Source organism: Pristis pectinata, chromosome 8 (genome assembly GCF_009764475.1).
Source record: "Pristis pectinata isolate sPriPec2 chromosome 8, sPriPec2.1.pri, whole genome shotgun sequence".
In the NCBI taxonomy this organism is placed as follows: Eukaryota; Metazoa; Chordata; class Chondrichthyes; order Rhinopristiformes; family Pristidae; genus Pristis; species Pristis pectinata.
Genome location: NC_067412.1, coordinates 86,891,145 through 86,909,091, shown reverse-complemented (window position 1 = coordinate 86,909,091; position 17,947 = coordinate 86,891,145). Strand labels below are relative to the sequence as shown.

Sequence of the window (17,947 nt, the reverse complement as noted above, 5' to 3'; positions counted from 1 at the left end):
GAACAGAAGATGACTATTTTTGTTTTTCTTTACATTAAGTTTATCCAGATTGGTTCTCTTCATTGTTGCTTAACTTCCCCAATTTTTCTGGACTGCCTTCTTAAAATGAATCATTCTGCTCCGCCTTTTTTTTCCCCCAAGGACACTCACTAGCAATGTAGAGGTCTGGTCTAGAATTCTCATTCACGCCTTGCACCTAGACTTTGTTTGCAGGCTCTGCTGCTGTTGCTGACTTGCACATCACTACAAGAGAGGTCAGAGATATTTGCAGATTCAGGAATTCATCACTATATTCTGGACTCTAAACTGCAGGTAAAACACCTAGTGAAATGTCTATCAATACTACCAAGGTATTATAATAATAAAACATAACTATACACTAAATGCTTGAAACTACACAGTTTCACAAAATATTAATAAGTAATGAAGGTCATATAAAATACTGTAGTGCAAATGACAATTTTATATATTATACATACCTTTGTGCATACTGCTGATACTTGCCTGCCTTTGATAAAATAAAATGCATATGAATAAGTAATAATATCTTATAATTCCCAAGGGAAAGAACAGCTTTTAAAGTTGGATGGCATTATCAGGTCTGTAGTGTACATTTTATTCTTAGTGTTTGGTTGTTGAATTGTTTGAAGAAAATGCAAGCTTGATTTCCTCCAGCAATTCCCTTTTTCTTTAAAACCTGACCATTAACATCCATTCCTTAAAAGATGCTTGAACCCACAGAACATTTCCAACAAGCACCCCAGTTCTGACACACTGGTGCCTTCTATCTGTGGTTAAAATTACATTTGAATTTCATGAGCCTGGCTCTGTCCTTCTCATAAGACCACAAGGCTCGACTTACCCTCTGTAACTGACAAGCGATCCCTCCTTGCCCACTTCAACCCCTCTGACTTTCATTCTATTCACTTTCCACATGGGACCAATCTTGCTTTTTGACTCCCCTGTAAAAATCATGCAGACCATCTAAAATGCTGACTTCTCTTCTCTGTGTTTTCACCTGTAAATGCCACACACTTCTAAGGTTTGCCTTCTCCATAATAGTATCTCCTGCCCAACATTATAACGTTGGAGTCACAATATTTCCAATTTAAAACCAAGGGGATTAAAACTATTATTTGCTACACTATTATAACTGGTGATGCACTGCAATTGAATTTTCACCCTCCATGATCTTGCTCTGTCTACCTCTACAAAACGTTGAGTTTTATATTACTCTTCATTCCCTCTGGCCTTCCAACTCTGGCTTTTATTTACATTTTCCTTTCCACCTTCAATGGCAGCTGAAAAATTGTCTTTGCCATCATTGGCAGCACTTCTTCCTAAATCCCTTTAACTCCCTTCTTTTTCCTTTACATTTCAGAACTTCCTTTAAACTTTTTTTTAAGCAATTTTGTTTTTATTACTTTCACCTATGAAACATGCCAAACAAATATAAGCTGTTGTGTATAAATTTATAATTAAATCAACCATTTATGAAAAAGACAAGACTGCATGCACCAACCATTGCAGGAAGCTGACAAATGGCTTGAACTATAAGATTAGTTGTTCAGTATGCTCCTACTTTGTAACATGTTTCAATCTTAGTTCCATATTACTGACAGCCAATATATTTGATTCCAACTAAATAAAAGGCATTAAAAATCTAACATTTCATAAACACCTTTATTCGTGTAAAGATCTTTACAATAAAGATTTTAACAGACATATCATGGAATGTGTTAGGGTGCAGTAAAACAAAAATCAATGACATAGGCATACATCTATAATGAAACATAATCAGTGGATTGCAACTTCTCTGCATCATATAAGGGGCATGGGAAGACATGGGAAAAAACTGAAGGAAATATTTAAGGTTGTCCGTGAAACTGCATTATGGTGATGTATTTACTCTCATAAGAAAATAACTAGTCAGGTGTACTAAGTAGGGAAGCAGAAAAGAATAAAGTGTACAGTCTCCGTCATCAGTAACAACACAGCAGACACAAGTTGTAGATAAGATTAAATAAAACACTTCCTGCACTGTGACAGGACAAGATGACAATCAACTGGGATGAAAGGATATGGGTACACATATTCTTTGCTGACACATTGTTTTGTCAATAGCTCATGGGTTTTAAAATAAAACCCCAGCTGATACTGCAGTAGTTTAGTACTGACTGGACTTTTTATCCCGAAAGCTGACAATGCTGAATCATGTGCACCACATTAGCAATTATTCGGACGTTGCAGAAAATGAAGGAATGCCCTCTATTTCCTACCTAGAATTTTAAATCGAAGCCATGACCTCAGGAAGAATCAAATGCAAAGAATTGTTTATCAGCCAGTTAAAAGAATTTTCACAACTTCTTTACACAAGTTGTAAAGAAGGTACTTCACTGAGTTTTACACCACAATACTTGGTCACTTTGATAGCACAGATTTAAGGTGATTTTCTTCAAAATGATACAAGTACAGATATAATGCGAGTACATAGGATGAGTGAGAATTGAATCTCAAGCACAGATGTCTTCAAAGCAATGCAACTTGAACATGAAAATGATAAAGGATGATACCTTGGTTTACTTTAGAACTGGGAAAGAAAATTCTACTTTAAGGGAGAGGGGACTCTGATTAGTTGATGGAGATGTTTGGAAGTCAGTTAAGCTAAGCAAGCTCCAAAAGATGTTTAAATTCCCTCCATAACTAAGTATGGTAAGCACCTACAAAGGTGTCAAGTATTGGGAGTTACTGTTTTCTGAACACCCTCCACTCAAATTATAAAATTACTTTAAATCACTTTCTAAAATTAGAGCTGGCTAGTACACTGGCTTGGCTACTTCATTTTTATTATAACTTCAGTAAACACAGTAGACAGGATAATCTAAGGTGGGTGAGTGTCAACTATAATACTGAACTTAGCAGCACTGGGTACAGTTTCTTTAAAAGCCTCAGTCCTCACACTTACATTGGATGAGCATATAAGCTGGACACAAAATGTACTGGTTTACCTGCAGAGATGCTGGTCATCAGGTTGTCTAAGGTCAGGCACTGAAACACACTGGCTTGGTGGCTGCAGGGGCGAGCAGGGTTTGAGGTAGGTACTCTCACAACATTTAACTAGTACCTTGATGAGGTGAGTTCTGGAAAATCAAATACAGGAAGATGCTTGATGGCCAATGCAGGCAGGGTGGGCCAAAGGGCCTGTGTATGTGCTGCATGACTATGATTAACATTACAGACAGACAGGTTTGGGAATTCTAGATGATTATGGTAAATGCTTAGGAATACAATTCCCAAACCTGCTGATTGGGTCAGCCTAGCATCTGGATTGCAGAAATGTTCTGTATGTCTGCACATTCAGGAAATATACTTCCTTTTGTAATATTGGCTGGAATTTTGTTAATGGAAAATAATCGAACCAAAATCACCTGTTAACAAGTACAATTCTTGTTATGGATTCAAACTTAGTGATGGCAGTCTTAGGCATGATGGCATTGTTTTAAATGACTTACCTGCACTGCAATTGCTAGATGTAAATCATTTAATTTTGCTTAATGTTAATTGCTATGCAGTTCATGGCAAAAATCAAATGGTCATCTTTTCATCTCTCAGAAGGTCAACCTCGGTGTTTCAATGACATCTTACTTCCAAGCAATTTGTCTCTCAAGTTTTCACTCCACTTGTTTTGTGCTGGCTGCTTCTACTTCAGGAGATATTGTGGCTGGATAAATCCTTTAATAAATCCACTCTGGGTAGTGATTGTGTCCTTAAAGTTGGACACAAAGCATTCTCTATAACCTTGATAATAGATCTGGCAATTTATTTATGCACAAGCATAGAAACTGTTAATCTCCCTGCCAATTGAGGATGCTAGAATAAATTGGCTGAAGGGGGGATAGAGGGGAAAGAAGACTGATGATATATTGTGATGTGTGAAAAATCAGTTACATTGGAAAAGGGGTTTGATATCAAGCACTCAATATAATTAATACAGGTGAAAGTGTACATTGTAAGTATGGGATACATATTTTGCGAAAAGTCACAGCATACTAAATTAAAATGAACAGTTTAACTACCAATTCCTTGTAAAATAATGTTTGCTGCTTTGGACAAATGGTGGAAGATGTAATATATCCAACCCAGTTTTAAAAGTAACAAACAATCTTTTGAAGGAACTAAGCAGGTTGAGCAGCATCTGTGGGGAAAAGGGAATTGTAGATGTTTCAGGTCAAAACCCTGCCTCAGGACAGAGTTATCATTCCAGTTTTAAAAGTTACTAGTGGTCAAAGTCAGCACATAAAGTGTTATGGTGCTTTATAATTTAATTCAATAATGTTACAATAACATATTAGGAACAAAGTAATTTATTGTTGTCACTAGCAGCTCCTTTAGGGAAGTACTAATATTTTCAGGTAATATCTGAGGTGATTGTACATGTTAAGACAAAAACCGAAACACATTAAAAAAAAGTGTACCAAACTTCTTCCATCATCAAATCCTTGGTTTGGGTAATGGATTCCTCCAGAAATGGAGGCAGGCTTTTCTGTTTCGCAAAGACTAGTCCCTTCTACATCTCCACTGTCAAAGGCAAAATGCTTCGATTGAAAGGAACAGTGATGAATTAACCAAACTGTTCCTTTTCACAGCTGTTAGGCCAGTTACATGATCTAGTGGACCCAGACCATGAATCTGATTTTCAGTGGCCAGGTGTGCAGAGAGGTTAACATATTAAAGTACTTATTCAAGGAAAGAGAAAATAAAAGGAAATCTCTGAACCAAATTCTGAGATGCTTTAGCAGTATTAGGAATTTGTCAGGTTTCAAATGTGTTAAATGATCATTCATTGTGGTATAATTAAGTACCCTAAGCAGGTGTGTTGTATCAGTCCTGCCCTCCTTTAGATAAGCAGGTCATTGAGACCTTTAGCCTGCTCTGCCATTGGGCAACATCGCCAAAGTGCTATCTCAACAATACCTATTAGCATTATCCTTATGTCCTTTGAATACCCTAATGTCCAAAAATTGTATTTGATCCCAGGAATTATATGCTGATCCACTGAAGATCAACAGACCTCTGGCATAGAATTCCAAAAATTCACAACCAGAGTGAAGATGTGTCTCACCTCAAATCTAATTGACCTACTGCTAATTTTAAGATTCTGGCTATTAGCTGTAGACACCACAGTTAGGACAAACATACTGACATACTGCCAGCATTGAGATGGAATTTAATTCAGAGAAGTGCAAAGTGATGCTTTTTGGGAAGTTAAACCAGGGCAGGATATACACAGAGAAGGGCAGGGCCCTGGGGAGTGTTGTTGAACAGAGACACCTAGGGGTACATGTACATAGATCCCTGAAAGTGGCAACACAAATAGTCGGGGTGGTGAAGGCGGTGTATGGCATGCTTGCCTTCGTTGGCTGAGGCATGAGGACAAGAGTTGGGACATTGAGTTACAATTGTACAATCAGTGGAGTTCTGTGCAGTTCTGGTTGCCACACTATTGGAAGGAAGTGATTAAGCTGGAGAGGGTGCAGAAAAGATTCACAAAGAATATTACCTGGACTGAAGGGCTTGAGTTATAAGGAGAGACTGGATAGGCTGGGACATTATTGAGGTTTATAATGTAGAGGGGAACTAGAGGGCATAGGTTTACAGTGAAGGAGGAAAGGTGTATAGGGGATCTGAGGGGATTCCCCCCCCCCCAACAGAGGGTGGTGGGTATATGGAACGAGCTGCCAGAGGAAGTGGTAGAGGCAGGTACAATTACAATGTTTAAAAGGCATTTGGACAGGTGCATAGAAAGATTTAGAAGGATACGGGCCAAACGCAGGAAAATGGCACCAGCTTAGATAGGCATATTGGTTGACATGGACGAGTTGGGCCAAAGGCTGTATAACTATGGCACTTACACTGGCAAATTTTAAGATGTTTTGAGATTACCCTCTCATTCCCACAGAATACAAGTGCAGACTACTCAATCTCTTCTAATTGTCTCATCCCAGCAGTGGTCTGGTGGGATTCATTACATTCATTACACTCCCAGTGAGGCAACTATATTTTTCTTTTGATAAGGAGACCAAAACCACACACAATACTCCGGGACTGGTCTCACAGAGGCCCTATATTAGGGCACACAGTAGTGTAGCGGTTAGCATAACGCTATTACAGCGCCAGCAACCAGGGCTCAATTCCCACCGTTGTCCATAAGGAGTTTGTACATTCTCCCCGTGTCTGCATGGGTTTCCTCCCACATTCCAAAGACATACAGGTTAGGAGCTGTGGGCATGCTATGTTGGCACTGGAAGAGTGGCAACACTTGCAGGCTGCCCCCAGCACATTCTCAGTAATGCAAAAAGACACATTTCGATGTGTTTCAATGTACACGTGTCTAATAAATAAATATCATCTATATCTTATATCTATTATTGACTTTTTTTTTCTTATGCTTCAATTACTTCATAATGATGACTAGTCCACTAAGTCAGATGTGTGCAAGTTTGCAGTGTTCACTTCTGTTTACAACTCTTTAGAAAATGAAGCAATCAATTTGGGCTAAGTGGTAAACATGCGCACCACATACGTTCCAAGTAATGACCATCTCAAAAATCAACCACCCCAACACACTCAATGGCATCACCCTTACCGAATTTTTAACTACACCTCAAAAATCTGTAACCTATACTATCCAGAAAGACAATAACAAAAGCTAGATCATAAAAACATCTCCACGTTCTTCTCTGTCAAACAACCTGACTTGGAAATATGTCACCATCAAGTGCATTCAGGAAGGGAAAATTAATCATACAGTGATCCCCATATCCAATGAATGAATAAAAAGAAGTCCTAAAACGCCAGGCTGACAATCCTATGCAAATGCATTTACAATCTCCTTACATTGTCAGCAACTGGCTTGTTGAAAGTAAACCCCTTCACTTGCTTTTCTTCAAAATTCTAATCTGCTTCAATGTTTGTCGCTCTAAAATAAATACAGTACCACAAATTTAACCTTGTTAATCATAAATTTCTTCAAGTTGGCATATGGATGAAAGGATGCTTACTCAATAAGATTGCTTTATTCTCTAATGTACAATGGACAGCTTCATCCTCCATTCTATGTAATAAACACTGGCTAAATCAGTTTCTTCAATTTACTTAACACTTTTATTTTTCAATAGAAAATATCTTATGCGCACATATTAGATAAAGAAATGACCAGTCTCTCCACTTTTATACTGGGTTCCTGGGATTCATTTTGAAGAATATAGATTTTCTTGTGTGTTTTAACAAGAGTCATTAACTAGATTTTACAATTTCTCTAATAATACAACAAAAATGCCCTGACTTGCTTAATGGGGACATATTGATGTGTTTCTCCATTGTAAAACTATTTAGTAATAGAGGGATAATACTCTCTTAAATTACTGGAGATTTCTAGAAATTCTACTTGTAAACCAGTAATGATGATTATTTTCCAAGGAATAATTTTAGTGATACCAATATAAAGGTTTCCATTTTGGAGTAACATTTTTCATGTAAAGCAGGAGGTATTTTATTCTTAATATTCCTATGAAGTTATTAAGAACTAAATAAACAGGAAATTTTCTGAGCAGAGAGTACAAAAAATAGCAAGCGAGTCAGAGAATGATAGAGAATATCATGCAATGCTTGTGTTCAATTTTCTAGTGATTTAATAAAATGATTTAAATCCATTTGAATCCTTTGCAGGTTTGGGATATTTGAAGGACAATATGGCACAGATAAATAAGAAGAAAATAATAGCATTCATCAAGTTATTAATGGCAGTATTTTATTGTTCGTACCATAGACCAAGAATACATTCTGACCTCACCCAAGTTATTGTTATCTATACAGCTGCAAGGGAACCAATGGATGAAAATAGGCATCCTAATTATCTGTTGTATTATAGGAACACTCCTATTTTGCTTCATAACCCATTTCAACAATTACTGCCCAGTCTGTTGTCATTCTGTTCCAGTTTAATTTATAGTGGAATGCCCTAGCAGTTCTCCCATATGGTAAAACTACTTCTAAGGTCACCAGATTATTAGAGTGGGTTATTTCAGCTCTCTGATAGAAATGCTGATTCCATCAACCTACAAATGGACAGGGCTTATTTTAGACATGTATTTCTAAATGTGATATATTAACTACCAATAAATTTCTCACTCATCTTGAGATTTATCAATTGAAATTGCAATTTTATTTCTACTTGTATTTCTCCGTACAAGATTTCTAAAGAAATTCCTAATGTGGAAAGTCTTCCAGTCAAACATTTTTTTTTAAAACATGCTACTTCTTTTGAGTGGGGATGGGGGAAAAAGATTGTGAAATTAAAAGTAAACTACATTAAATTTTGTGGGAACGTTGTGAAATTAAAAGTAAACTATATTAAATTTTGTGTGAACGTCAGGTTAATAGTCAAACTTGTGAAAGCTTGATGTATTTATCAAAGTTGTCGAAATACTAGAAATCAGACTTCAATTTTCAATGGCAGAACTTACGTTTGAACCTGTAGGTGTCATTTTACAAAAGCAAAATAAGGTTATTGAAAGAGTTCTCAGAAATAAAGTCACAATTTCTTCTACTTTGTTGAACTTGTTCTCGTTTTTAAATGTAATAATGTCTCAATATGTACATATAATTCTTCACTTTAAAAAAATACAGCCTAGCTATTTTAATACTTGAAATCTGGTCACTGATTGGGTCACAACAAAGTTATTTAATTTATAAAATGAAAGCTCTTTTATATGTCTGCACAGCACCTCTAGTAAATTTGACAAAAAGAGCAGCACTAAAAACATTTATAGGATTTGAAAAATATCAAGGCTTTGCTGTAGTGGGCAGCTCACTATCAAACACATTTTTAATTCAATCTTATTATATTATCATTGTTTTGACTCCCAAATGCCTTTATATTGAAAGTGCAGAGAGGGCATGTTCTTAAGAGATAACAGGAAGAACCAGTTTTAAAATGTATTTTTACAAAAAAAAATGGTTTTCATTGTCATGTCTCTATTACAATCCTGAGTGTCCAAAGTGAATTATTTAATTCAGGTTGGCCTGTAACGGAATCTAGGAAAGGAAAATGAAGGACAAAGTTGCAATTATAGAGCACTTTTCCCAACCTCAAGATGTCCCAAGGACTTTTCAAACAATGAAGTTAATTTTCAACTGTAGTCACTGTCATAATGCAAGAAGCAAAACCAATAACCTGCATGCACGGAGTCCCACAGATAGCAATACATGCCATTTGTCTTAAGGACTGGCTGAGAGATATGTTGCAAAGGATAAAAGGAAAATGACTTAAATGTATACTTCACTGAAATATATGGGCAAATATTTTGAATGTTACTGACACTTGTTAAGAACACTTTAAGCACAGCAAGTGAACACACTAAATCCCACTAAAGTAAATAATTGTTCCTTTTTTTTTAACCGGTCTGTAACTCATAGATGTTCAGTATTTTACTGTCTATAAAATAATCACATTCTGAAGTCTACCAGCAGGTTATTCTTTTCCTGTGTGGATTAGTGTCCTTGAACCTCAAACTGTTATCCCTTAATGTTGCTGGAGATGTTTACTGCACCTGTTTGTCCTTAGCTTCAGCAATAGGCCCAGAGCTTAGACAGAGTCAGAAAACCTCCAGAAGTCAAAGTTCAGGAAATTCAAAAGCCACATTATGAAAACACATGTCAAAATTGGAACCTGGAAAAAGGATGTTGCATGTTCTCAGAGTAATACCCACTAAGCTCAGGTTGTTGAAGGAATGCATTTCTATGCAGACAGAAAATCACTCTTAAGAAGTTGCACTAGTTCCAATGTAAAAAAAACTAAATACCTTTGTCAAGAGTTAATTTCTACCCTGAATTTAAATATATATTTTAATTAAAGAATAAACAGGTAGAAAACCCTCAATATTAACTGTCTGTGCCAATTACAGGTAGAGGGAGAAAATGAAAGGTGATATTTTGGAGGTGGAATCAGATGACAGACTAAAAACAATCTGGAGAACTTTTTTTTAGAATGCAGAGGAAGATCAGAAGAATTTTTATGGGAGGCGTTGGTTGGTCATTTCTTTTGCTCAGAAGTAAAGTTAGCACCATGGAATGATAATGAAAACGACTTGACATTATGCTGTGATGTGAAAGGCATGCACACATTAACCAAGAGATAATTACATTTTCCTAAGGTTCAAGAATAACTCAAACTTTGAGCAGATACTGCTTTACCAATCTTTGGTCCCTCATTGGAGTAATATTATATTTAATTTTAATTCTGAGGGTAAATTAGTTTAAAAAATATGTACATCACATTACAAACATATAAAAAAACCTAGCTAAATTCAAGAATCTTTCAAACATATTTAAAAAACATTAAAAAAAAATGACCTGGTTTGAAATGACTTAATTCATATAAACACAGTAAATAATCAATCCATTGCTCTTTTGTTCAAACACACGGTTGAACAGATATTGCAGATTTTTCCACTTGACAGTTTGATATTTGTACCTTACTCGTGCAACTTTACTGCAAGGAACACTTTTTGTTTAGCACTTTGCCCTAATGAGTTAAATACAACACATCAATGTTAAATTAATCGCAACATTGGTTTCAGGTATCTGTGATAGAGCCTCATTCACACACACATTATTTACATACAAGTCCCTGCTCACGGGTACTCAGTTTGTAAGTGAATTTACAGCAGTCCCCTTCCTCCCTCCACCACCCCAAGAAAATGCAGTTGTTCATGAACCAAAGCCTTAATGTACGTTATGTAATGAGAGGATCTTCTGAAGACTGTAAGGCATGTAATAGTTCCATTTCATTTGTTGAAGTCCCTCAGGGATCCTTGGTTCTCACATTTTCTCGTCAAGTAATACGGTGGCACCTGGGATTAACCTGAAAAGAAGGCAATAACTAACATCAAGAATATGTGAAGTCATTTTTGATAAAGTGTTTGCCATTAATGAATAGTCCTAAGAAACTATCTTTTTTTAAAATGGAGGTGACTGGTCAATTAGTAAATAAATCAAAGTTTTTTTAGTCTTGTCTATTGCAGGGAAACCATGGCAAGGTTCACATCTCTATGCTCAGTTGGAATTAATTGATTAAAAGATGTAATCACAACAAGCAGCAAGAGAATGGATTACCAACTTTACACAGGTGATTTTAACACTAAAATGTACTCCACATGCTTCAAGAATTTTTTCCCTTATCTCAGTTCATGGAAGCAGACATATACTAAGGTACAACCAAGTGGACACAGGCATCAAGTAAATGGCTATGACTCTTCAAAAACAAGTTGGTACAGTGACGATGGCTGTTAAGCCATCCTGCCATTATTTGATAGCCACATAGATGTTTGTCAAGTAATTAGGTGGTGGTTCTGTACAATGATAAAAGAACAAAATAGTCCCTTGGTGTCCCAGTAAAGAATCTTCAGTCCAAACTGAAACGATTAACTGCTCTGAATTTAGCCCTGCGATGTCTTCCTCTGCATTCATCATGAACATTGATGAATTTTAAATTCACTTGATTCATGGATTAGAGTTGAAAAAGAGAAAAAAAAGCTTATTTCAAGCCTTTCCTAATCATACTCAAAATGGTTATTCTCTTCTGATGCAGAGGTATTGGGCTTCTACTCAGTATGCAAAGAAATAAAAGAATGCAAGATGGGAGATGTGTTTGTTGATTCACGCTTCTGGCTCTGTCCTTCCCTGGGAAGGTACTGAGCCTAAATGTTAGCATAAGATGATAGCTAATGATGGTACATGACTGATAAAGAGCAGGATACTCATTGTAAAATGGAATGACTTAAAAGTCACATTTTCTAACCTTTCATTTACATCTATTTTGAATTGGGATGTGATCTTAAAAATAATATACTTAACACAGTAGTTTCATTATATAATGTTCTAAAATTTGCAGGATTTATTTTATTTGAGTCCTAGTTGTCATCTTTCCATTTAAAAAATATACATTTATCATGTAGAACCAAGTTGAAAATGATGTCTTAATTTAAACTATTAGGAATTTGCACATTCTAGTTCAAAATATGTTTTTTTGTTGCTGTACTCCAAATAAACTGAAATAAGAATCTGTGAACAGTGAAAATGGGCTCAGATGCTTACCTGTGGGTGCTGAACAACAGCAAAGGTCAGCTAGCTCTCCATTTCTACAGTCACAGAGGTATTTCCACTTGTAGTTGCTGACAGAGGAAAACAAAATCACATTTTAGAAAACATCCAAGTCATTTCCGAAAAAAGCTATTCTTTTTTCTATAGTTATGAATATTAGAAGCACACTCTAATCAAATATAACAATTTAATTGTTTATTTGGTGGTGGGAATGAGAGGGAGGTGGTGGGAGAGAGAGGGACAAAAGAAGAAAACACATAAGCAAGGAATACAAAGAGGGGAGGGGGAGGGGGAAGAGTTGCAAACACAATTTCCATTTCATAATCCAGTGACACTGATGGATACTTCGAATAATTCCCAACATACTACCAACACCTTGATATTTACTACAAGGCGAACTGGAACCCATATGAGGATTGCCACCTTCTGGTTTTTCCTCAAACCCAGTACAGGCACAATGTTTCAAGATTTGTTTTCCCAATAGGTTAGGATTTAAGGATGATGGCATTGTTCTAATCTTGTCTAATGTGAGTTGTCTAACAGCAAATAAAATTTGTGGCCAAGTGTGACTTCAATCTAGTTGCAACAGACAACCCACCTTTATTGAAGGTCATCTGACTTATCAAAAAGGCTTGTTTCCATCACTAAAGCAAATGATCGACTGACTTACCGTAGTAGTCTACATCTGAATCGCCTTCATCCCAGTGCTCATTGTTGGAGAGAAGTGGATTATGACTCTCTGACTGTGACCTCATGGGGAAAAAATGTCCATCTCCGACACTAAAAATAACATTTTCAAAAATATACGATTTAGAAAGATTTAATTTGACATTCAACAGTAGCACAGAGGCACAGCTATCAAGATTCACTTCTGATCTCTGATGCCAATTTTGTGGAGTTTGAACATTCTGTTTCTGCATGGATTTCCCCAGATGTTTTGGTGTCCTCACCTCATCCCAAAGATGTACTGGTTGTTAGGCTCATTAGCAACTGTAAATTACCCCTAATGTAGGGTGGTTGATGAGAGAATCAAGGGTTGTTAATGAGCATGTGTGAAAGTTAGGTTACTGGGGAAAAAGAGAGGGGAAATGTGACTGATGGGATTACTTTGAGAGTTGGAATAGACCCAATAAGCTGAATGGCCTCTATCTATTACGTCAGGAAACATAAATAATGTTTCTCAGGAAGAGCACATTTGATTGAACCTCCACGAGTGACCTTGCACATTCCCTTACATACTGCTTACGTCAGAACTGAGTAATTGATAGTCAGCATGGACACGGTGGGCCGAAAGGCCAGCTTCTGTGCTACGTGACCCAAGATTGAAATTGTATACAGTGTCACAAATGCACACTGGTACTGATAGTCCAAATGGGTAGAATACCTGGTAAAAATAGGTAGCAGCCAGTACTTCTTTTTTGGTCCAAATACTTGCTCTAAATTTTTCCATATGCCAAGGTTGAAACCATTTTTATCTGGACCATGATGAAATATTGGTGCTGAGAAGGCCTCTGGGGGAGGGGAAATAAAAAGAAAACAAATTTTAAAAAATCCAGTGAATTGTTTCAAGAGCAATCTGATCGTTTGTGCTTTGGAGGATCAGCTAGTTATTTACAGAGAGCTGGTAGCTAGCCAGTTAGAAAATTGCTCAGTTCTCACAACTTTTCTGTTTATGCTAAAATGTAATTTTTCTCTTCTTTTTATACTGGTACCTTTCTTCATGTTAGATTGCTATTTGACTCCCGCTTTCCGAAATGTTTGTTTTATGTTTCCTGCACACATTTTGTTTCACAGCTTGGAGCCCACGCTGCCAAATCCCAGGCCCAAAGTGTTATGAAACTGGCCATTTTGGCATTTAACGATTGCACAGTTGGCTGCTTCTTCCAATGTTTCTTCCTCCTTTCCTACACCCATCCCATTCAAATAAATATTAACTTTTTGGGAAGTCACTGTATGTAAAGTTTAGCAATCAACACGATACAAGTTCTCTGATACGGAAGTATTTCTTTTTTTTGTTGAGGACTAGTTCTATCTTGAGTTTGGAGAAGTGTTACTGGAGGCTGACTCATAATATTACACCAAAAAAAGCCAAGCTCTGTGAGAAAATTACACATTGTGCTGTATTATAACCAGCTATATAAGGGTTTAAGCCCGTACTAACACTATTCCTTGTGAAAACATTTAAATAACAGTTTGTTTAAACAGAATGAGCTGAGCTTATTTGTACTAAAATATTTGCATTTATGCTAGTTTGCATTAAATTGAAGTAGAAACACCAAAATGATAACCCTTCTGCTTTTTTTTTGTCTAATGAAAAACAAGCCTCAGGTAGGACATACGCATGTACTGTCACAACAGATACAACAACATCTGCTTCCATTTAACACAGTAGAATATCACAATATGCCATAAAGAAATATTGTAAAGATGACTAATAGCTTGATGACTTATCTGAAAACTTATCTTAAAACATATGAAAACTTGATGAAATCTTAAGGAGCATATTAGAGGAGGAAAAAGCGATAGATAGAGAGAGGGAATTAGTGAGCGTATGGACTTGCCAGCTAAAGACATGGTCACTAATGATTTGGGATGTGTAAAAATCCAGAATACAAGCAATATCTTGAGGGATTGCAATGCTGTAAGTTAAAACTCCATGGGAGTGCTAACTTTCAATTTACAGCTGAAACCCAGGCTCCCCCTCCCCCCATGCCACCACATAATCCACAGCAGCAAACACCCAGACCCGAATCTCAAATCTACTTATCCACTTCCATGATAATGCAATACCAGTCAGATGTTACTCAAGTCTTACCTAATGTAGATCTGTTTAAACTGACCAGCCAACAATGGTAGCCAAGGAGAAACATGAGGCTGAGGAAGAACATGACAGCCACGAAAAGAAGAAAGAGAACATGAAATTTTGCAGGACCATCTGGAAGACCACCCTGTCAGGAAAATATGAGCCAATGAAATTTGTTTCCCATCACTAAGTACACAGCAAACTTTTTAATTTTTAAATCATATTATGCTGTTAATAAGACCATTGTTCTGAGCCGTGTAGACAATAACAGAGATAAGTGACATTATTTTATGTAGAACCAAATTATAGAACTGAGAAGATTCCAACTTTAATTTGAAGTCTGTGTTGATTTAACTGATCTTAAAATGGTAAATAATTTACAATACAACTATCGGTCAGTCACTATGCCTCTGGATAAGAAAGATGTTGGGGGAGGATAGTTACTCAGACTTCCACACAGGATCGCTATACAATGAATACATACAGACTGATAAAGATTGATAAAGATTGATAAAGATTGATAAAGACCGACGTAGGACTGTGGTGGTCTGTGACACCATCTAAGACCCAATAGCTTGCCAGCACTCATTTTAGGCCCTGATGAAAGATCACCATCAGAATCTGGTTCTACCAGGCTGCCAGCAATAATTAGAACTGTACGCTAACTGGGTATGATACCTTCAAGAGATGATGGGGAAAGGTGCAAGGAAATAAACCTATACTACCTATGTAAAACAAAACATAGTTGTAGTAGAGATTTTCAAATCTTCAAGTATAAAACAGTCAAATATTGTTTGTGTACCTCAAACCAACTAAAGTAATTATCTAACTGACAAAAAGAGTCCATACCCAGATTTCATTTGTGTTTCATATTTTGGGTGAGGATACATGGAAATTGGAAGTTACCGTCCAAAACATGATGAAATATTGCAGAACTGTTGCAGCAACAAACAAGGAATACAGCATGGAATATCCCAAAAAGAGCAGAAAAAATTTGTAGTTTGAAAATCCAATACAGTTGTTCACCCTAGAGAGAAATAAAATTATCAGGACAAAGTCTTTGTTTATAATCATAAATAATAACTGGGATTTAAATTCCACTTTCGTGACCTCACAACATTACAACCACTAAATTACTTTTGAAATCATCACAGTTATACAGTTGGAAACACAACAAGCAAAAGACACACTGAAAAGTCCCACAAATGGTAGTGAAATGATGATCAGATAATGTGTTTTGTTAGTGGTCCTGGCCGAGTTACTTATAATGGAAAGACTCCAGGGCAAATTCCTTGGCTCTTTGAAATAGTGTCATAGAATCTTTTATGCCTAGCTGAGAGAGAAGATGGGGGCTTGTTCAACATCTTATCAGAAAGATGCACCTGATCCTACTGCACTTAAGGTTATGGGCTGGAGTCCCTTGAGTGGTGCATGGACCCATCATTTATTAATTAGGAGGCAAGTCCTACCACTGAGCCAATCATGCAGAACGTTAAAGCTGTGCCTGCTCTTGTACTAAGGTCAAAATGTATACATTTCCCAAACCATTAATTTTTTTTAATACACTGGAGCATGGAACCTTGATGCTAAGGAAAACTTTTTATTAGACAGATAAACTTTCAGGAAAGTAAACTTCAACCAAAGCTCCACCTATCTAAAATCGATGTCCCATTCAATATTTTATGAATTTGCCTAGTTATAGTACATGTATTTTGATGGGGCAAGAAATGGAACTACTCTCAAATTAAGGAATCTTGGAATACTAATTGGACATGATTTTATACTTAAACTCATTTTTAATCTCCAGACTAACAGTTCTAGGTCACAGTGACTAATGAATGATAAGTAAGGCTCTACAACACATTATCAGGGAGATAATATGGTTGCAACAAGTTATCACAAGTTTATTTCAACAGGATTTTCAATGTTAAAGATGATAAACCATGTAATTAAGAAATACATAGCATGAGAAAACATACTCTGTGCACTCTAGATTACTACAAATTCTATTATATACCAGTTAATGGCCTGGTTATAAATAGATTTATGACTTGATTACACTTGGTGCCCAGTAATCAGTTAGATATTAATTTTGACCTACCAAGGACAATGATGATCCATTTTCAATACACACCTACAAACAAAAACACAAAAACTCTATTAGTGGTAAATAATCGACATTTAAAAAGCTTGAGTGGTTCCAGGAGAAATTTGGCTGGTCTTCAACATAAACTTACAAGAGCATTTAGCACTTTTAAAAACATAAGAAATAGGAGCAGGAGTAGGCCAGCTGGTCCATCAAGCCTGCTCCGGCATTCATTAAGATCATGGATAATCTGACCATTAACTCAGCTCCACCTATCTGCCTTTTCCACATAACCCTTAATTCCCCTGCTATGCAAGAAAAGTCAAGGCACTTCACAGAAGTATCAGCAAACAAAGTTTGACAAACCTGCATAGGAGATATAGCAGATTGATTAATGAGGTAAATTTTAAGGAGCTTCCTAAAAATAGGAGAGATAAGGAGATGGAGAAGTTTGGGAAGGGAATTCTAGAGTTAGGGTTCGGGCAGTTGAAAGCACTGCTGCAAATAACTAAGCAATTAAAATGATGATGTGCTAGTGGTCAGAACTGGAGTGTAAAGGTCTGGGAGAAAGGGAGGATGTGAAATACTATTAATCAGAACGTCCAAGCCACATTGAAATTTAATGACCATAGATTAATCCAGGAATATGTCCAACAAGACTAAATAATTTTAATCTATGATTCAGTCTAGATAATGAGAACATTAATTATTTGCACAGTTCAATAAACTGTAATGTTTGAGCATTTGTTCCTTATCCATTATATGTTTACTTGTTGTTTTATTATCTTTCTAAGCCTTTCACCCAAGTTTTTTTTAAATAGTCCATTGTCACTTTAACTTTCACCAACCTCTGATATTGCCCTACAATTTATAACCAGTTGTCCCTTGAAACAACT

General features: G+C 36.4%; 1 protein-coding gene across 1 annotated transcript in view; it reads right to left on the bottom strand.

The window, feature by feature from the left end:
• Positions 1-1,759: 1,759 nt before the first annotated feature.
• Positions 1,760-17,947, bottom strand: part of zdhhc15b (zinc finger DHHC-type palmitoyltransferase 15b) — a 54,410-nt gene continuing 38,222 nt past the window's right edge. Inside the window, exons 6-12 of the mRNA XM_052021856.1 lie at positions 17,067-17,099; positions 15,872-15,992; positions 14,978-15,110; positions 13,547-13,673; positions 12,833-12,942; positions 12,157-12,233; positions 1,760-10,924 (exon numbers count right to left, since the gene is read on the bottom strand). Of these exons, the coding sequence (XP_051877816.1) occupies positions 12,187-12,233; positions 12,833-12,942; positions 13,547-13,673; positions 14,978-15,110; positions 15,872-15,992; positions 17,067-17,099 (571 nt within the window). The 3' untranslated portion in view covers positions 1,760-10,924; positions 12,157-12,186. The remainder of the gene's footprint in view (positions 10,925-12,156; positions 12,234-12,832; positions 12,943-13,546; positions 13,674-14,977; positions 15,111-15,871; positions 15,993-17,066; positions 17,100-17,947) is intronic.